The sequence below is a fragment of the Heloderma suspectum genome, chromosome 8 (assembly GCF_057233095.1).
Source record: "Heloderma suspectum isolate Gila_16-S chromosome 8, 16-S_ref, whole genome shotgun sequence".
Classification (NCBI taxonomy): domain Eukaryota; kingdom Metazoa; phylum Chordata; class Lepidosauria; order Squamata; family Helodermatidae; genus Heloderma; species Heloderma suspectum.
Genome location: NC_139465.1, coordinates 23980914 through 24000498, shown reverse-complemented (window position 1 = coordinate 24000498; position 19585 = coordinate 23980914). Strand labels below are relative to the sequence as shown.

Below are 19585 nucleotides of genomic sequence, written 5' to 3'. Positions count from 1 at the left end.
GCCAAGTCGATGGTTGGCGCCATCACCCTCAGGAGGCATGCTTGGCTAAGGTCTGCGGGCTTGACTCCTGAAGCCAGGTCCCGAATAGAGAATTTGCCTTTTGACGGTGAAGGGCTCTTTAACTCGAAAATGGACAAGCAGATGGACTCTGTCCAGACAGCGAAGACAACTGCCCGTAAGATGGGCTTGGGCCCTCAACCCGCGCAGCACCAGTATAGAAGCTGCAAGTGGTTTCAGCCTCAACCGTATGCGACCAAACAGCAGTGTGATTGATACTAACGCTACCACCCCACCCAACAGCAGAAAAAGCAGACTGCTCCATCTACAAAGTTTCGTCAGGGTCGTGGCAGGCCTGAGTCATCTTCCAAGTGTCGCCTTTGACTTCCTGATGTTTATCGCCCCCGACATTGCCAGTCAGCCTATGTTCGGATCCATTCTGGCACGTTTCCTGCTGACCTGGAAGGCAATAACATCGGATACCTGGGTGTTAGATATGATTGCTCAGGGTTATATTGATAGAATTTCATACCCTTCCCCCCCTAGGGACTGTTCGCATTACTCCATCATCACAAGCCTTCCTTCTGGAGATGTCCACCCTGCTTCAGAAAGGACCTATCCAGAGAGTCCATTCCAGCCAGAAGACGGCTTCTTTTCTCAGCGTACCAAAATGGGACGGAGTCGTCCATCCCATCATGGACTTAAGGGACTTGAACAAGTTTATCACCCCCAGAAGGTTCAGAATGATCACATTGGCTATGATCTTCCCTCTTCTTCAAAAGAATGTTTGGTTTGCCGCCATAGACCTGAAGGTTGCGTATTTTCATATAGTGATTGCAGATGCCCACCACCGGTACCTGCGTTTCATCATCGGCACCGACGTGTTCCAGTTTCGGGTCCTGCCCTTTGGTCTGGTGACCGCCCCAAGAGTTTTTATGAAGTATATTGCGATCGTGTGCACGTATCTGAGACTACAGGGAATTGAGGTTTATCCTTACCTGGATGACTGGCTCTTTGTATCAGACTCCAAAAGGGATCTTTACCATGCCATCAGGATTGTTCTGAACCTTCTGGGTGCAGTGGGCCTTTATGTCAACAGAGAAAAATCAACTCTGGAACCTACTCAACATCACCAGTTTATAGGAACGCTACTAGATTCGACAGTTATGCGCACTTACCTTCCTCGAAACCGGCAGGATCAGCTGGTTACTCTTGCAGAAACTGTCTTTCTTCATCGACAGGTCACCACCACCACCATTCAAGTTTTGCTGGGTCACATGGCGGCTAGGGTTGCAGTTGTTCAATGGGCGAGACTTCGGATGCAGCCACTGCAGAACTGGTTGCTCCAAAACTTCAATTCCTCCTCAGATGCTCGGCGTTGTCGACTCACAATCCAGAACGAAGTGTTGATGTCCCTTCTTTGGTGGATACAGCCATGCAATTTGGACTGAGGCATGCCCTTTTTCCAACCGTTGCCTACACAAATCCTGATGACAGATGCATCTCTCTCCAGATGGGGAGCCCGCTGTGGTCCATTGTGGACTCAGGGCCTCTGGTCAACAAAAGAAAATAAGTGCCACATAAACTTCCTAGAGTTTCTTGCAGCTTGGAAAGTGATGGAGGATTTTGAACCTTACCTTCAAGATCGACGTGTACGAATCCTGATCACCAATACGACGGTCTTGTGGCACATCCAGAAGCGAGGTGGGAAGCAATCTTCCAGACCAGTGAAGCTCACCCTGGACATCTTCCAACGAACAGGGCATCATTTTGAGTGCTCTTCACATTGCTGGACAAGACAGTGTTTTGGCAGACGCCCTAAGTCGGGCGTACCAGTTGCCTCATGAGTGGCAGATGTCGGCATCCATTTTGGATTGTCTCTTTCTGGACTGGGCCCATCCCTCAATGGCTTTGTTTGTGACCCCAGCGAATTCCGTGTGCCCCCACTTCTGCACGAGAGCGGGGACCAGTCAATCATCTTTGGGCGACGTGTTCCAGATACAGTGGCGAGGGGAACTTTTTTATCTGTTCAACTAAACAGATAAAAAAGGCAACTGAAAGATTTGCCTACATGCTGATATATTTCATAGTATATCCAGATCAATGACCACAGCACTGTGCTATCAACAAAGTGAAAATCCAAATTCTACACCGGGGTAGGGGACGTATAATCTTCCAGATGTTGTTGGACTGCGACTCCCATCAGCTCAAGCCAGAATAGCCGGTGGTGAAGGATGATGGGACTTGTAGTCCAACAACATCTGGAGGGCCACACATTCCTCATCCCTGTGCTACACTAAATATGTGACAACATCTGGAGAGCCACATATTCCTCAGCCCTGTTCTACACTAAATATGTTTCATTTTATGTACAGTAGAAAATAAGCTAGTTCTATTGCCACTATCTTGTCTTTAATTTTTTTTTTTTTATGTCTGGTTGTGAGAAGGGGAGGGGCAATCGGTCAGTGATAGGAGCATATGCCTTGCATGCAGAAGGTCACAAATTCAGTCCCCAGCAATCTCTAGTTTAAAAAAAAGAATCGGGTATCAGGCATGGGGAAATATGTCTGTCTGAGACCTTAGAAAGCCACTACTGGTCCGAACAGATAAGACTGGGCTAGATAGATAGTCTAGATAGATAGAACTACAGATATATAGTTCTATTTGGAACCTGGTGGTTTAAAAGAGGTGGGACATTTTCAACAAAAAAGGGGACAAAAGGGGGTACAGATTCACATGAAAATTTTCATGTGTTCATTTATATGTATAGATGCACATACGAAATAATTTGAAAATACTAGCTGTTGATGGGCAGCTCCAAGGTTCCTGCCTGCTCACCCTTCTTCTGGTTCTTTATCTTTAAACTGGACTTGGACAGGGCAGCCCTTCAAACAGAGGACACCTTCAAATAGAAGTCTATCTCCTAACAGCCCTTCAAATAGGAGATTGTCTTCTGTTGTAGGCTTGGGAGGCAAAGCATGGGGGCCTCTGAGGAGGAATAGTGAATTGTGTAGGTCCCCAGTGTCTTATTTCCAAGCTTTCCTGGGGCTTGAGACACTACTGTACATTGCTTATGTGGTACCAATGGGCAGGATCCAGAGATGCTCTTGTGCATGTGGAAAGTGTTTCTGCTTGGGCAAGGGTGGTATCCAATATCTGCTATTTCCCTACTCCCACTGCATCTCCAATACACTGTTCTACAAAGTCCCCTGAACCTTTTGAAAGGCACAAGAGGCCACAGCAGGAAGGAAAAGCAGGGAAGGCCCACTGCTTGAATCAAACTCTGCTTGCATGTCTCTGGATCCAAGCCAATTTTTCTATGATGATGAGGACTAGATGATTGTTTTTCTTCCTTAAATGAAAGTTAGTAGTCTCAGGAGCTCAGCCTTTTAGATTCCACATTCACGTGCTGAATGCATGTTGAGAAAAACACAATACTGCATAATTATCTTTTAAAAAATCCTTTCTAATTTATACCCTTTATAGCCTACAATCTTTCTTGGCGTATACACCCCCATTTACTGTTTACAAAAGGTTGGTGTTACTCACAAATGACCAAGCTTTTAATAACAAGGCGCTGGCTTATACTTGGATCTTGTGTTTTGTTTTTAGGTTGGAGAAACGTACATGCTTGTTAACATAGCAATGAACCAAGCACCAGTCAAGGAGAACATCCCTTACTCTTGGTCAAAACTGGCCCAAGTCAAATCAGACCATTTCAGAGCTTTGGCGCATTATTTCGTCGCAACTGTTTTGAGTGACCACCAGAGTAAGAATGGTTTTGAAATCATTTATTTAGGACACAATCCTATGCATGTTTAGACACAAAAAAGTCCTACAAAAACTCCTATGCCTATATTTACTTATCCAAAATGGTTGGTCACAGTGACCGGAGTAGGCCAAAAAAACACAAGCATTCTGGCAGGAACTAATGCTACCACTACTTGCTTGTTTATCTGTTTATATTTTTACCCCACATTTGCTCCAAGGAGTTCAGGACAGCATATATTGTTCTTCCCTTGCTTTCTATCCTCGCAACAACCCTTTCTCTCTCTCTCTCTCTCTCTCTCTCTCTCATATATATCTTGTCTGGCCCTGGTTTATATCTTGTCTGGCCCTGGTTTTTATCTGGTTTTAATATTTGCTTTTCTGCTGTTTTTATCATAGAATCATAGTAGGGTTGGAAGGGGCCTACAAGGCCATCGAATCCAACCCCCTGCTCAATGCAGGACTGCAGGAATCATTGTATTTTATTGCTCTGTTGGTGGTTTTTTAATCCCTTTGATTTGGGAACCTTGTCTTTGGGTTGAAGAGCAGCATACAAGTGTATGAAATAAATACACTTTAATGCTATCCCGTCAGCAGGGCTGGTGTCAAGCGTAGGCACGGTTGGGAATCTGCTGGGGGCCTGTACCCCAGCAGGGGCCCATTGACAAGAACCCCCTAGAGTTGCTCCTCCTCCTCACCATTGAAATCTACGTGTTCACCTGTCCCTGGCCCAGAAAACGGAGCCCTAGGTGCCACTGCCTAATTCCTCATTGGCTCTCTGCCTGGCAAGCATGCAAGTGATAGGAATGTTGGGAAAGAGGAGGAGGGGCAACAGCAGTGGGTGACAATGGCAGTGAGAAGGTAGACTCATCGAGGGAGGGGGCCCACAGAGTGCGTCTTGCCCAAGGGCCCTCAGAAACCTGGAGCCATCACTGCTAGTCAGGTGCCTTCAACAATCACTCAAACAGCAAGGTGGATACTGGCTGGAGTGGCAGTTGATTTTACTAGCAACCTCCAAGTCTCAGAGTGAGCGCTAGCAAAACAGTAAATAAATCTGTACGCTACGCAAGTAATAGGTTATGAGGGTGCCCTGATTCCACACACCCCAAAAGAACACCAGTATGTACACAGACTTTGATAACTTTTGCTATTTCCCATCTGGAAAATGGTTTCACTGCTAGCCTTAACGGGCAATTTTGGACTACCAAGTTACATTGACTTTGAAAGAAATGGGAGGAATTATCTACAAAGGTACATATAGACTTGAGGAGAAGGCAAATATTATCTAAAGCAACCCTCCCCAGCCTGGCGACTGCCAGAAGCATATGGCTACAAGTCCCATGATCCCCAGCCAGCACAGTTATTGGTTGCACTGGCTGGGAATGGTGGGATTTGGAGTTCAACACATCTGGAGGGCACCAAGTTGAGAAAGATGGATGTAAAGTATGGCCAATTACATTACTTCAAAAACTGCCAGCCATTTACTATAGATGGTAATAGCTCACCGCTGTTTATACCACCTACTAATTTATAATGGGTGGAAAGAATTTTACCCCATTAGTCCAGCTTAAGAGGAGTGTAATGTTTATGTATTTTAATATACACTTTATGCAAGAGGCTGGGGAAAAGAAACTCTCCTTTCCTACCTTTCATACTCTCTCATTTCTCCCCCTCTGTATACATTTTAGATTGTAAGCTCCTTGGGGCAGAAGCTTTTCTCTTTCTCTCTGTCTCTTTTAAAAAAGGTAAAGTACCAGGTACAGATGGCACTTAATAAATATAAAAAGGAAGCCAAAAATCACACTATGGAGCTAGTTTTCCCTGGGCGTCTTATGGTATGGTTAACCAGTGTTTGCAAAACAGGTTTGGGGAGGAAAGGTGTGTTTAACATGTAGAGTACAGTGGCCCTGGTTATTAAGAGATCACATTCAGGCATCCGGCTGTAAAATGAGCATATAAACCCTCCAAAATAACGTAGATAGTAATCCACTAAGAGAACCAGTTTGGGCAGATGTTGGTTATTATGTTAGGCCACACCTTTGCACATTAGAGCCTTAAGGCATCTCATCCAGACAGGAAATGAGAGGAAACAAATATTTTTCCACTCTTTCATTTGCATTTTATTTTCGCCACCCCAGTACATCAAACCGATGATGAAGACCAACAGGAAAAGGCTTTCTCCCAGCTGTATGATCACATGCCAGAAGGAATGACACCCTTAGCCATTTTAAAGGACAGCATTCAGCGCAAACAGCTGGGTAAGGACAAACTCCCGTTTCTTGGCTCAGTTCAGATGTAACGTCAAGCCATGGTTTTCACTATCCATTGTTTAGAACCCAGACTGGAGAAACTGATATAGCCCCATCGGCTTTCAATAGGAACACTTGTCTGCATTGTGCCACAGCTTGGTGCGGGCAGGTTTACGGTTCAGGCTAGTATGGTGGTGTGATCTTAAGTAAGGAACTCTCTCTGTTTTATTGGAAGTGCCAAAGTAATGGTGAGGAAACCGGCAATGCAGCTGCTCTGCTAGCTGCATTCTCCTTACTGCTTGTGAGTAGCAAAACGCATTGTTACCCGTTCCCCCACTTCCCCAAAGATCAAAGTTCAAGGGACCTTGCTACCTGGGTTTGGCCTCTTTTTAGGGCAGAGGTGACTGATGGCATTTTTGTAATATTTGATTTCTATACAAACATACAAGTGGAGGCAAGCCGCATATACATTCCTAGCAGGCCGCAGATCTGCTCCTCTACATGAGATCCCCTCAGAGAAGTGCCTGCACCTTCAGCTTTTCAGCACACACTCTGCCTCTGTTCTCTAAGCTAGGGTTGCCAGACGTCAGGCTCGCAGGATCTACTTTGGTTTTTTTTCTCGAATACTGTGATCTATCAACCAGAACCTGGTGCAAAAGACACACACTTAGAATTCAGGAATTCTGAGCCTAGGAATTTGTTTTGAGTAATGGAAGTGCATGGACCTCACAGTCCTTCTACACACAAATCCAGTCCTGCTTACCCCAAGCTGTCTTCATTTCAGCAGTCTAATTTAGGGCGGTGGAGGAGGGAGTCATTTTGTTGTTGCTGTTGTTCAACAATTAGGAGAAAGAAATCCTTGCTGATCTCTTGCAAATCACCTGGAGATTTACCAGCAGGTCCTGATCGATCTTCTGCTCACTTTTGCTCTATATTTCAGTTTTTCCCCATACAGACACATGCTGTGGGGAAGTTGAGCCACCTTCCCCAAATCGCTGTCGTATTCCAGGGATGATTTCTCTACACCTCAATCATTGGCTGCTATTAAGGAAATATCTACCATCCATCTTAAGACATTAAGGGTGCAATCCTATGCATGTTTAGACAGCACTCCCAGCATACTGGGGATTGTAGGACTTTTTTTTCTGTCCAAACATGCATAGGATTGCGCCCTTAACCTGTAATTTGCCTAACAAAAAGATATGGCCGGCACAGCTTGGCTAGCATTTATAACCGTATATTTGGATGTGGAGGAAGGAACAATCGACACTGAAGTTTTAAAATGTGGAAGTGATAGGACAAAGACCACTTCAAACTTACACTTGCTTGCATTTCATATGCAACAGTGGAAAGTCATGATTCAAACCGATCTCCACTTCTGCAAATGCTCCTATAATAAGAGTGCATACAATGACATGTTTTAGAGCCTCATGTGTGCATGGCACTCCCATTTCTGGCAGTTGCTGAGCTCCACAAACATGGAGGGTCTTTTGTTTTCCATAGCTGGCAACAGTGAACCAGGGCTTGAGGAGATGGGGCTGCTTTGCTGGTTTATGGCTAGGAATTCAGGCTTTTAAATTAGAAGAACTTGTCAATTTGTCCTCACTAGAACTATCCTTATGTTTGCATATGGAACCTTGTCTTGTATGTAGCTTGTTCAGGTTGCTAAGGACTGTGGAGCTGGGCTTTCAATAATTCCTGCCTGGAATAGAAAACATTTGGTGGAGAATTGTGATGGGCCAATCTTTATTGATAATTAGGGTAACGTAAAGGGGTGGAGGGAACTCTTCAGGGTGGTAATCCTGTTTACAGCCTTCTATTTTTGCTTCTCCAGGAAAAGCCCATTTGCAGAGAGCCATTATTTATCACGAAGAAGCCTTAAGAGTTTGTGGCTTATGCAAAAAGCTCCGGAATATAGATGTACTCCAGGAAATTCTATTAGTCGCACACAAGCGGTCCCTTGTCAAATATTCACAGCAGGAACAGGAAGATGATTTCTTGAGTTTGGTGCAGGCTCTGGATATCTTTCGTAAGTACATTTTTCTGACTGGGATGTCGCGGAAGTGAATCCCTTCTACGTACAACTAGGAGCTTTCACTTAGTGGCTAAGAGCATGAGCTGTATATCTGAGAAGGTCTTAGGTCAACTCACACTTCAGCCAAAATCATTAGGAAGGAGGAGGTGACTCTCCTGTAATAGCAGATGTTGACATATTTAATTTTCTTTCTCTTCTCCCTCTCTCCCTCCCTCCCTCCCTCCCACCTGCCCGCTTTCTTTCTCTTTCTTTCCTTCCTTCTAAAATTTTTATACTGCTTTTCAACTAAATATTATCACAGTGGATTACAAAAACATATTACAATCTCAGTATAAAATATAAAAACTAATCAACAAGGTGTATGCACGCTATTAAAACGGTGAACAGATGAAGATATTAATAGGAAGGGATAATTATAATTCTGGTCTCCATTTCAATAATTTTATGAAGTTCTGTTTTAGCAAATGTTGATCTGCTGCTATCATTTTTAATGTTATGTTAATGCTGATGTTTTATGCTATTTTAGGGCGAATTCTATGCATGTTTAGGCAGAAAAAAGTCCTGCAACTCCCACCATACCCCGGCCAGCCATGCTGGGAGTTGTAGAACTTTTTTCTGTCTAAACATGCATTGGATTGTGCCATTAATAAGACGCTGAATTGCAGACCGGAAGGTCAGCAGGACAGCAGTTCAAGACCCGAGTGCTGCATGACGGAGTGAGCTCCCGTCTTCAGTCCCAGCTCCTGCCAACCTAGCAGTTCGAAAGCAAGAAATTGCAAGTAGATAAATAGGTACTGCTTCGGCGGGAAAGGTAACAGCGTTCCGTGCATCTCGGTGTTCAGTCATGCCGGCCACATGACCACGGAAGCGTCTTTGGACAGCGCTGGCTCTTCGGCTTAGAAATGGAGATGAGCACCACACCCTAGAGTCGGACACGACTGGTTGGGGACACCTTTACCTTTACCTTTTTATGTAAGCCACCTTTCAGGGGTGCATACTATATACCTTTGAAAGGCAGACTAAATACCGATTAAAAATAATTTCAAAATGCATGACAGAAAAATGTCATTTTCAACTTCGTTATAAACAATGTGGTTCCAGGGCATAGTCTGAAGGCACATGAAGCTAAGGAGGTCTGGGTCTGGTCTGGTCAGTGCTTGGAGGGGAGACCACTTGGAAACCACATGTAGCCACCTTGCGTTCCACAGTGGAAGAAAGGTGGGATATAAATGTAATAAATAAATAATAAACAAATTTGTTATAGGGCAGCCCATAGATATTGTAAATAAATAATAAAAATTCTGAACATTGTAAGAAAGAAGGTCAAATGAACCTCCTGGGGAAAGGCATTGCAAAGCTCCCAGACAACGACTGAGGGAATCTTGCTTATTGTGAGAACCAGTCTGGCTTCCTGACAAGATGGAGCCTAAAGCAGAGCCTCTACAGTGGGCCTAAAATTTCAGAGAGGCTCACACAGAAAGAGGCTTCTCTGAGAACTGTTGAAGAGCAGCAAATTGTCAGTTATTCAGATTATGATTTATTGTATTTATTATTTATCACCATGGTAGTGAGATGGTTCTATTTAGATCAAATTGTCAATTATTCAGTTTACAAATTTATTTATTTATTGCCACCATGGCGGTGAGGGGGTTCCATTTAAATTTTCTGCTTTAAACACCGACGTGTCATGGGCCATGTCTGCCTCTGCCACAAACTCACCAGGCGCTTCAGGCCAGCGCCGCGCCACCCCCCACCCCCCTGCAATTTATGAAAGTAGATTTTGGCAAATTGAGATCCATGGAGGATTAAGAGGAGAGATGTTCAAGTAGCGTAACCTGAGAGCTGGCCTTCATTACAAGTCGATGTGATAGAGTGCAGGGATAGGAAACCTCCGGTCCACGGGCTGGAGGAGGAGCGAAGCCAGGTGTGCGAAGCTCTCAGCTTTGGGACTCCACTAGCTGTGGAATGCACCAGACGAAAGTACTGTGCTCCTTCTCAACCTTCCTCGTGCAGGGAAAGCGAAGGGGGAGCAAAGCAGGCTCCCTGACCAAAGTGCCCACTGGAGCCCTGTCCCCAATGTCATGGATGGAGCCCTGTCCCCAATGTCATGGATGGAGCCCTGCCCCCTGACACCTTCTGGCCCACAGGGGGAGTCCACGGTTCCCCACCCCTGATGTGCTGGCTAGCCTGCAGGACCTAGACCAGGTTCAAATCCCCGGCCAGCCATGAACTTCAGTAGGTGATCTTTGGCCAGTCACACACTCTCAGCCTAACTAACCTCACGGGATTGTTGTGAAGATAAAATGAGGTGCGGGGGGGGGGGGGGATTCTGTTCTGAACTCCTTGGAAGATGTGTGGGATTAAAATAATAATCATAATTTTTGTTTTGTTTGTAGCTAAGACAGACCATAAAATAGAAATGATTGCTCCTCCATTCTCCAAGGTGGAAGCCAAAGACCTATTTGAGAGGCTGGTATGTATGAAGTTGCACTGCCCGTTTCATGTTTGCTTGTGTGCTGTCCTGTCATTTTGTGGTTAGTGAGTGTGAATTCCTTCTTGCATCAGAGAGAATTTAAGTAGGAGCTTGAAAAGCAACCTGCAGTTTCTTGAAGTGTTAATATCTCATTAAGGAAGGCTTTTCAAATCATTTACATTCACCGCCTGCAACTAGCAATGGAGAATGTTCTTCTGTTGCCTGAATAAACATTGGCCGTGTTTCCAGATGTATGCCTGTGAGCAAGAAGTAAATCTTTATATCAAGTTAGGGGTATACATAGCTTAGGCAGGCCGAGTCTGCATCTCTGGTCAGTCCTGATAATGTTGACTATGAGGTGGACTGAGGCACATTTCTGTGAAGTCTTAACTGTATATAGGTTAAACTGTGTGTGTGTGTGTGTGTGTGTGCGTGCGTGCGTGTGTCTATGCAACCTATTCACCATGAACTCTTTGGATTAGGAGCAGCCTTCCCCAATCTGGTACCCTCTTGATGTGTTGGATTGCAACTCCCATCATTACCAGCCAGCATGGCCATGCTGGCTAGGAATGATGGAAGCTGTAGTCCAATGCATCTGGAAGGCCCCAGGCTGGGGAGGAGTGATTCAGAGGGATGAATATTAAACCTGTTTTTCTCTATTGGATCCTCTCTTAAGGTCCAATGCAGGCATAATATTCCCCCCGTAGCTTAGCCATCGTTAGGAGATTAGGTGCACCCCTCTGGCTTGAGCACTCCTCTCCCGCTTCCTTGGCCCTGTGTGCTCCTCCCTCTTCTCTCTTGCTGGACATTTCCCCTATCTTCCCTTTTCAGTGCAAGCCATGGTTAGCATTACATCTACACCAGATTAACATGGTTAGATTGAAATCCACTTTAAACCCTGGCTTCAAACTGTTACTTAAAGTTAACCATGGACAGCATTAAATGAGGTGCAGATGTAATGCTAGCCACACCTTAGTGCTGAAAATGGAAGTGAGGAGGAATTCAAGTAGGAGGGAGGAGGAGAAAGGAGCGTGCGATCTCTCAGGCGTTCCCATCTATTATGCATCAGGGAGGGGAAGTTTCCTGCAAGAGGGTCCCCCCCCCTTTTTTTTTTTCTACAAGAAGAATTACAATAGGCTGCAACAAGTCAGGTGAAATCTCCTGAGACACCCTAGTTCAGCCTTCCCCCTCCAGGTGTTTTGGACTACAATCCCTGGCCATTGGCCATGCTGACTGGGGCTGATAGGAGTTGAAGTTCAGCAACAATCACACAGATTTCCAAAATAAAAGTAAGTAAAGTCAATCTAATGTAGCTAGTAAAGTTTATCTGCTTGAGTAAAATCTTGGCTTTCAGAGCATGTGCAGAGTCCCTTGCAGACAACAGGGTCTGAGAGAGCACCTTTAGGCGTTTACCAGGAAGAATAAAAATTGATGGGGAAATCTCAGATATTTTTAGGAACTTGAGACCCCTTCGTTGTTGTTGTTTTTTTGCCCAAAAGCAAGATGAGCTCCATTTCTGATATCAGTTGTCTGGCTGGCTGATTGGAAAATTATTTAGAGGTTGCTCCCACCTACTTAATGACTCTGCACTTACATTATAAAAGAGCTAGCCAGTACTGGCCAGTTGCCTTTTATATATAAAAAAGCTTAATTTCTGGATGTATATTCAGAGACGAAACTCATGATATATGCTTATTCGGGCTTCACTGCAGGGGTAAAAAATCCCAGACATTCTCGGTCGCACTGTTGAGCTACATCAGAATATAGGGGTTCATCACACCATCTCTCAACCATGGTTGAGAGAACGGAATATGTTATGTCTGTATCAAACCCAAGAAGAATGCCACATACATAATTAACTAGAAGGACATTTCTAAGTACCATAAAGAGAAAGAGAGGATGCTTGTGCATGAGAGATGTTCTATGATTTGGCTAAAAATGTGCAGATCATGGAGAGAACAACTTAATTTACTACTGTGTGTATCTCAGGGTCCTCTTACGGTGTTTTCGGCAAAGCAGAGGTGGACTGCTCCTCGCACAGTTCGTTTCCACTGTGAAGCTGAGAGTCTGGGATTTACCCTGAAAGGAGGCCCACCCGTACACATTTACTGTCTTGATCCATTTTGTCCTGCAGCAGTAAGTCCAGCTCTCATATATATAATTTGCTTCCTCTTATTTTGCATGGAATGCCATATAGCTTAGCTGTGCATTGTGACCTTCCAAATTTGTTCAGAGGTTAAAATGTTAATTTCAGTGAAATTTTCAGAGTTAAATATTAACACAAGTAACACACCAGCACCAGACAGAAAAATTCCTTTCGAAATAAACCTATAATTAATGAAACAGAACCCAATTTCCCCTGTTGGTTTAGGTGGATTCTTGCTCTGCAGTTTTAACTCTCCTCCCTGGATATAATGGGGATATTTAAGGCTGTAAAATGTGATCCTGCAAAACACAAGTCAGACTATTGGTCAGGCTAGCCCAGTGTTCTCTACTCTGATTGGCTGTATGTGTCTAGGCCAACTTTCCTTGACCTGGTGCCCTCCAGATATTCCTGACTACAACTCCCATTGTCCCCAGCAAGCTTGACCAATTATGGGAGTTGTAGTCCAACAAATCTGGATTGTCCAAGGTTGGGGAAGGCTGTTCTGGGGTCTCAGGCATGTCTTTCCCAGCCCTGCTGCTTGAAATCCTTCTAACTGGAGATTGAACTTGGGATTGTCTGTTTCTAGAGCATGTGCTCTTCCACTGAGTTGTACCCCCTTCCCAACAGGAGTAGGTAGAGCAAACTCCCTGTATACAGCTTTAACAGTGCAGCCCTATGCATGTTTACCCAGAAGTAAGCACCGCTGTGTTCAGTGTGGCTTACTCCCAGTTAAGTGTGCATTGGATTGCAAGCTAAGATACCCATGACTTCAGTCTGGGACCTTGTCCTTTGTGGTGAGAGCCAGCATGCTCCAGGTGAGGCAAAACTGTGATCTCAACCATCTGAACATTGCTTGTTGTTTAAGAAGATGGGAAGGGAAGACAGTGCCTCCAGAGAACGGGATACCTTTCCTATCCTGCACAAATCTCAGCTGAAACTAAAGTGCACCCAATAATCTTAAGCTGGCAGGTCTGAAAGAAGGAGACTGCGTTGTTGCCATTGAAGGCACAGACTGCAAATGGCTGGGAGCGAGTGAGGTCTTGGAAAAGTTCCGAAACTTGAGAGAGCAGGATATCGAGATCCAAGTGATCAGCTGCCAAGACACCTCAGCTTCCATGGTAAGTTAAGGAACAGCCGTTCACTCCAGGTCTGAACACCATTTAATTAAAATAGTAATATAATATAAAATAGTAAATGTTTATTGATTAGTAAAATAGTTAATTGATTTAAAGCACTTCTAGACTGCAAGGCTGTTTTAAAGCATTGTTTTAAATTCAAGTTCTTATAAAAGAAAGATTTAAAGAAGCATTCTCCCCTCTTTCTTATGCATATATATGCACACATGGGCACGCACACATGTATATAACGAATGCCTTTATTTAGTGATTTGATTTTTATTCTGCTTTTCCACCTCAAAAATGGCATTCAAGGCAGCTAACCATCACCTCTTCTAAGATGATGCCTGTTACAACTAGGGATGGGTGAGAAACTTGTTCAGGTCACATTTCAATGTGCAGGTACCAAATTTGTGCTTCCCACACCTAAACATGAACTGGAACACAGTTTGTCACTGAAATCCATACGTTTTGAATGTTTGCACTGCAGTTCAGGGGGCAGGGGGGAAGCTTACAAAAAATGCATAGACTTCCCCCCAAAATGCACAAAAAAGGTGTATTTTTACAAAAATGCCCCCCAAAGGCTTTATTCAATGAGAAAAAAATGTGAATTTGGGATAATGCATACAAAAAGGTGGGTTTTTAAAATCAACGTGCATTAATATGCATGCATATTTTCGTGCGTACTAAAAAAAATTGTATACAGACAGCGTGAACTTGGCTTTTTAAAAATGAGAACCTGAGCAAACTCAAGCTTGACCAATTCACCCATCCCTAGCTATGACCTATATGTCCACCATTAAAAAAAGAAAGAAAATATATATGCGATCACTTCAGAAACATTGTTTTTATCCATGTGAAAATGTCTTTGAATTGTGTTGAGGTCCAGTTCTGTGGGATCAGTTTCAGTTGCAGCCTGAGGATGTGGAGAAGGTGCTTGGAGAGTTTTGTCCAACCACCAGTATCCTCAACCCTTGCCCATCTTATATCAAGCCATCTAAAGCTAGTGCCTATCATCCCATCTTGTGGCAGTGACTTTCATAATTACACGCAGGAACAGAAAACAAGAAAAATTGGGAAGAAGATTAAGATTAAGGAGAGCCAGTGTGGTGTAGTGGCAAGAGTGTTGGACTAGGAGCTGGGAGATCTGGGTTCTAGTCCCCACTCGGCCATGGAAGCTCACTGGGTGACTTTGGGCCAGTCACAGACTCTCAGCCCAACCCACCTCACAGGGTTGTTGTTGTGAGGACAAAATGGAGAGGAGGATAATGTCAGCCGCCTTGGGTTCCTTGCAAGAGGAAAAAAGGCGGGGTATAAATGCAATAAATAAAATAAATAAGATGTAATGCTATCCTTAGGGGGGCTAATGTGCCAGATTTGCACCATAGGCTGATATTGGAAGGGATTAGGAAAAGTATTTCATTTTTTTCTCAAAGACTCATTACTAACTAGATTACTACACAATAATAATAGTTTTTCAGAAATGTTGCTAGTGATCATTCCAACCATGTGTTTGGGGGATTTAACTCTAAGCATAGAGCCTTTTTCTGGAACATGCAGCACTGGACAAATCCCATTACAAAACATGTTTCCCCTATGAGTCTTCCACCAACCTAGTAATAAGTGCAATTCTTGAAACTCAATAGTCTAGGTTGGCCTGTGCCCAATGGGGAATATAATTAATGCAGAAGAATGGCGAAGTCTGTCTTGGAAACTGTTTCACACACTGTGTGGCCTTTTGTTGTCTTCCAAATTTTGTTGACCCATCATGGATGACTGATTTATTTTCCTGTTTCCCTCCCCACTTCTTTTCTAGCATAACAAAAGTGCAACTTACTCTGCGGGAATGCAGAAAACGTACTCTCTGATCTGTTTGGCCATGGAAGAAGAAAAAATAGATAAGGCCAAGAAAGTGACTCCTAAACTCTCCTTTTTGAGTTGGGGCACGAAGAATAGACAGAAAGCAGCCAGCACGCTCTGTCTTCCTTCAGTCGTAACTGGAAGTTCCCCGACAAAGAAGAAACTTGCTTCTCCCTTCACGCTCCTGAGTACTGATAGCTCATTGTACTAGGACTTGAAAAGGAGGTTTCTTTCATCTGGAAATGTTTCCTGAATGAGTGCCATAAATCTGAAATGTAACCTTAGTGAACCTGAAGTAGCCCCAGATATATATGGCAGTGCCAGCTCAAGTCTGACCCACACGGTATAATTTTTAAGGATCTTGTACTGCGCCTGTTGGAGAACAAAAACATTGTCATTTGGGAGAGATTTGAGAGTCTTGTTTTTGCTGTTGCAGAAAACAAAATGAACTTGATTGCTGCTGGATGCGTTTGGAATTTCTGTATGGGGTTCCATCCTAATTATTTGTATTTCTGTAAAACTACAGACAAAGCTGTTTTATAGCACGTAATATATGCTGTAGTGCTGCAAGGACTGTGAAGGATTTTCAAAATGGGTCATGGTATAACACAGTATCAGTGATGAATAGCAGCTTTAAGTGAAGGTGGATTGGATGTCCCTTGTCCCCTTGAAGGAATAGAACAACAACTGTTTGCCTAGATGGCACAGATTTGGGGATAATTCATTTGTTGCTTGCTTTGGCATTGGTCACATTGAGGTCCAAACAGAGCTCAGCTAATAACCTGGTGAGGGTTATAAACTTTCATACCCGGACAGAATCAAACTCAAGTTAAGCTCCCTGTTTGAAGGTCTGGATAGTGCAGAGGACTTTACAAAAGGCAACTGAATAAGCCTCCCATGGGAGAACACCATTGCATCATCTCAGGTGCACCGTACACATTATGACAGTTTCATGGTAGCAGTTTTGGGGGCAGTTCATTTTGCAGTGTTGCTGTAATGCTTAAAGACCCCAGAGTGCCAATTCTGTGGGAAAGGCTCCACCCAGGCTTGGTACCCACATATGGAAAACTGGGGGCCCACCTCTGGGGCTTTTCTGGGGCTTTCACCTAAAACCAGTGCTCTGGTCAGCTCTGGGCAGCTGCCATTTAAGTTTCCCACCATGTCCCAAGGTGATGCTTTGTTGGGGGCATGTGGGAAATTTAAAAAGATGCCAACCTGGTAGGAGGACTCATCAGGGGGCACTCCATTGAGAACCCCCTCAAACCTGGCACTGGCCTTGGTTACAGGCCTTCCAACATTACAACAGCACTGCGAGGTGGGCCCCACAGAAAAAGCAGCTTCTGTGGGGCTGCTGCAATGTGTGGAGGACATCATGGTTAAAAGATCTATATCAGCCTTCCCCAATCTGATGTCCTCCAGATGTATTAAACTACAACTCCCATAATCCCCCAGGAGGGTGCCAGGTTGGGGGAGGCTGTCCTATATTAACCTTCTGCTAAAAATAAAATAAAGTTTTAGCACTCAGTCCTAATATTTCAGAATCCAACTTCACCCCATTTATATGGTAAATGCTGCAGCTCTGTACATCTGCCAAGCTGAACAATAACTATTGCAAAGATGGCAATTCGTGTGACAGTTTAAAACTAAAAAATGCCACGTCTTGCTATACCGAAACCCTAACGGTAAGGATAAGGGGGGGGGGGTAGAAACAGAATGACCATGTTTGGCCCAAATCAAACCTCCCCAGTGCCTGCCAAGTTTCACTTTAAATAATACGTATAGTTCAGTTACCACTTTGAAAAGACTGCCATCCTTTGATGTTTTCTGTAGCTCTGCCAGGTCTGAGGTCCTATTCCAAAGAGCTTACAATGCAACTCACTACTACACCTTAAGAAAAATGTAGGAATTCAGTGCTAATTAAGGAACCTACCCAGCTGATAATGTGATTTCCCGCCCCACCCGTAAGTTTGTTTTATTGCTGCTGTTCCTTTTTAAAGTTGCGGGTTACTAACACAGTAGTGTTAGACTGAAATATTGTCTACAGGGTAGATCTTACAATGTTTGATAGTCAAAACATTTTAGGCGAATGAAATCCTAACTCCCATGTGAACCTGTGGGGAAAGTAACTGCAGTTGACTTAGGATGGTCTCCCTTGACAGGAAACTTTAGAAAATATTTCAAGTGGAAAGTTGTTGGGGTTTTTTTGGAAGGCTCGGAGGATCAACTTCATATTAACTTGGGTTTCTTTTTTAAGCTTTTGTGTTTATACATGGTAAATGTAAATATATAATTTTTAAAGATTTATTTAAAAAATGAGGCCTGCAGCCAACTTCTGTTAAGGAAAAACTTTTTGGTGTTCTGTGTCAGTTACAAACAAGATGAGACACACTCTAACTCTTCTTGACTGTTGACATTTGTATAGAATACAGATTTAAACCAACTTGCTTATAACTACCCTTCTGTGAAAGTGAAAAAAAACATAAATAGCAGCTGTTCTTTGTATGTTTTTTGTTGTGCAATAACTGAATCAGTGCTGTGGAATCAATCCTAGCAAATAATAAAAATATATGTAGGAAGTCAGAATCTTCTAATTATTTTCATTTATATAGCAGCAGCAGGGCTGGAATGTCAGTAATGCCCTTTATTTTATCTTTGAGATTTATATTCTGCTTCTGGACCATTGGAGCCTCCAAAGGAGTTTACGGGCTTCTGCACACAGAGCTTTTATCCTGCTGTTGAGATTGCTCACTCACAGAAGTTTGCAGGCCCTTTAGATGATGCCATGAACCTCCACGGTGTCCCCTGCACTAAACAACCTTTATTCCATTTTTAAATAGATCAGAGATAATTAACTATCAAATTACCCCATTTGTGCTCCGCTTGAGTTCCCTTCGTGGAAAAAGAAAAGGCACAAGAAGAAGAGTGAGATCCGTGAAACATATGGAAGAATCAGATAAGGGGGAGAAGGAGGGGGAAAGGGGAGGGGAAGAAGGAAGTGCATGTAAAGGGAGCCTGTTGTGATCCTGCATTTAAAATGGAAGCAGAAAGCCCCACTTTAAATGTGGGATTTTAGGGTGGTGTGGAGATGCTCTTAGAGCCTTGTACTACATGTGCATGTTGAAACATTCTAGGTTGCTGGCTGCACATCTATAGGCAATCACACTAGAGGAATGTTCTGCAAACCTTCCTAAAGAACCCCTAAATAAACCCCTAAATACATTTCCTAAATAAATAAGAGATGCTCTACAACACTTTCAAATCCAATGTTAATTTATTCTTACTCCAGCCTTCCCCAACCTGGTGCCCTCCAGGTATTTTGAACTTCATATCCCATCAGCCCCAGCCAGCATGGTCAGGGATGCTGGGAGTTGTAGTGCCAGGAGGGCACCAGGTTGGGGAAGCTGCCTTACACCCTCCACCCATTCCCAATACCTTGGGGCTCTCACTATGAGACACATTACCACATAGCTTGTGCTACCACCATCACCCCTACATTTTTAACTGGTGAAAGCAAATCCATTTCATCATGCCCTCATCTCCCATGGACTATTCCTAAACACAGTTGCATGCCTCCAAAGGCTTGGAGCCCTTGGGCCAAGAGTGCGGAACCTCTTTCAGTCTGAGGGCTGAATTCCACTTCAGAGACACTCTCAGGAGGCCACATTCCAGTGGTGGGTGGGAACAAAGCCAAAAGGAAGGCCTTGGGCAGGGCCGGCTCAAGAAATGTTGCTGCCTGAGGCAAAAGACAATATGGCGCCCCCTCCCATTCCATGTACAAAGGTGACTGGACTGGCAGTTTAACCTTTCTTCAACGCTGGCATTGGGACAGCATCCTCCACCGCACCTGAAGACCGCAGGCTAGCTTAGGAGGCACAAGGCAGGCCGCATAATCCACAGCTCTCTCCTCCAGCACCATGCTGTCATCCCCCCATCATCTGCCGT

General features: G+C 44.0%; 1 protein-coding gene across 1 annotated transcript in view; it reads left to right on the top strand.

The window, feature by feature from the left end:
* The window catches only part of RHPN2 (rhophilin Rho GTPase binding protein 2), a 59521-nt gene extending 41295 nt beyond the window's left edge, over positions 1 to 18226 (top strand). The window contains exons 9-15 of the mRNA XM_084813105.1: positions 3610 to 3766; positions 5904 to 6023; positions 7849 to 8043; positions 10446 to 10522; positions 12512 to 12658; positions 13631 to 13786; positions 15600 to 18226. Coding sequence (XP_084669231.1) covers positions 3610 to 3766; positions 5904 to 6023; positions 7849 to 8043; positions 10446 to 10522; positions 12512 to 12658; positions 13631 to 13786; positions 15600 to 15854 — 1107 coding nt within the window. The 3' untranslated portion in view covers positions 15855 to 18226. The remainder of the gene's footprint in view (positions 1 to 3609; positions 3767 to 5903; positions 6024 to 7848; positions 8044 to 10445; positions 10523 to 12511; positions 12659 to 13630; positions 13787 to 15599) is intronic.
* The last annotated feature ends 1359 nt before the right edge of the window (positions 18227 to 19585 follow it).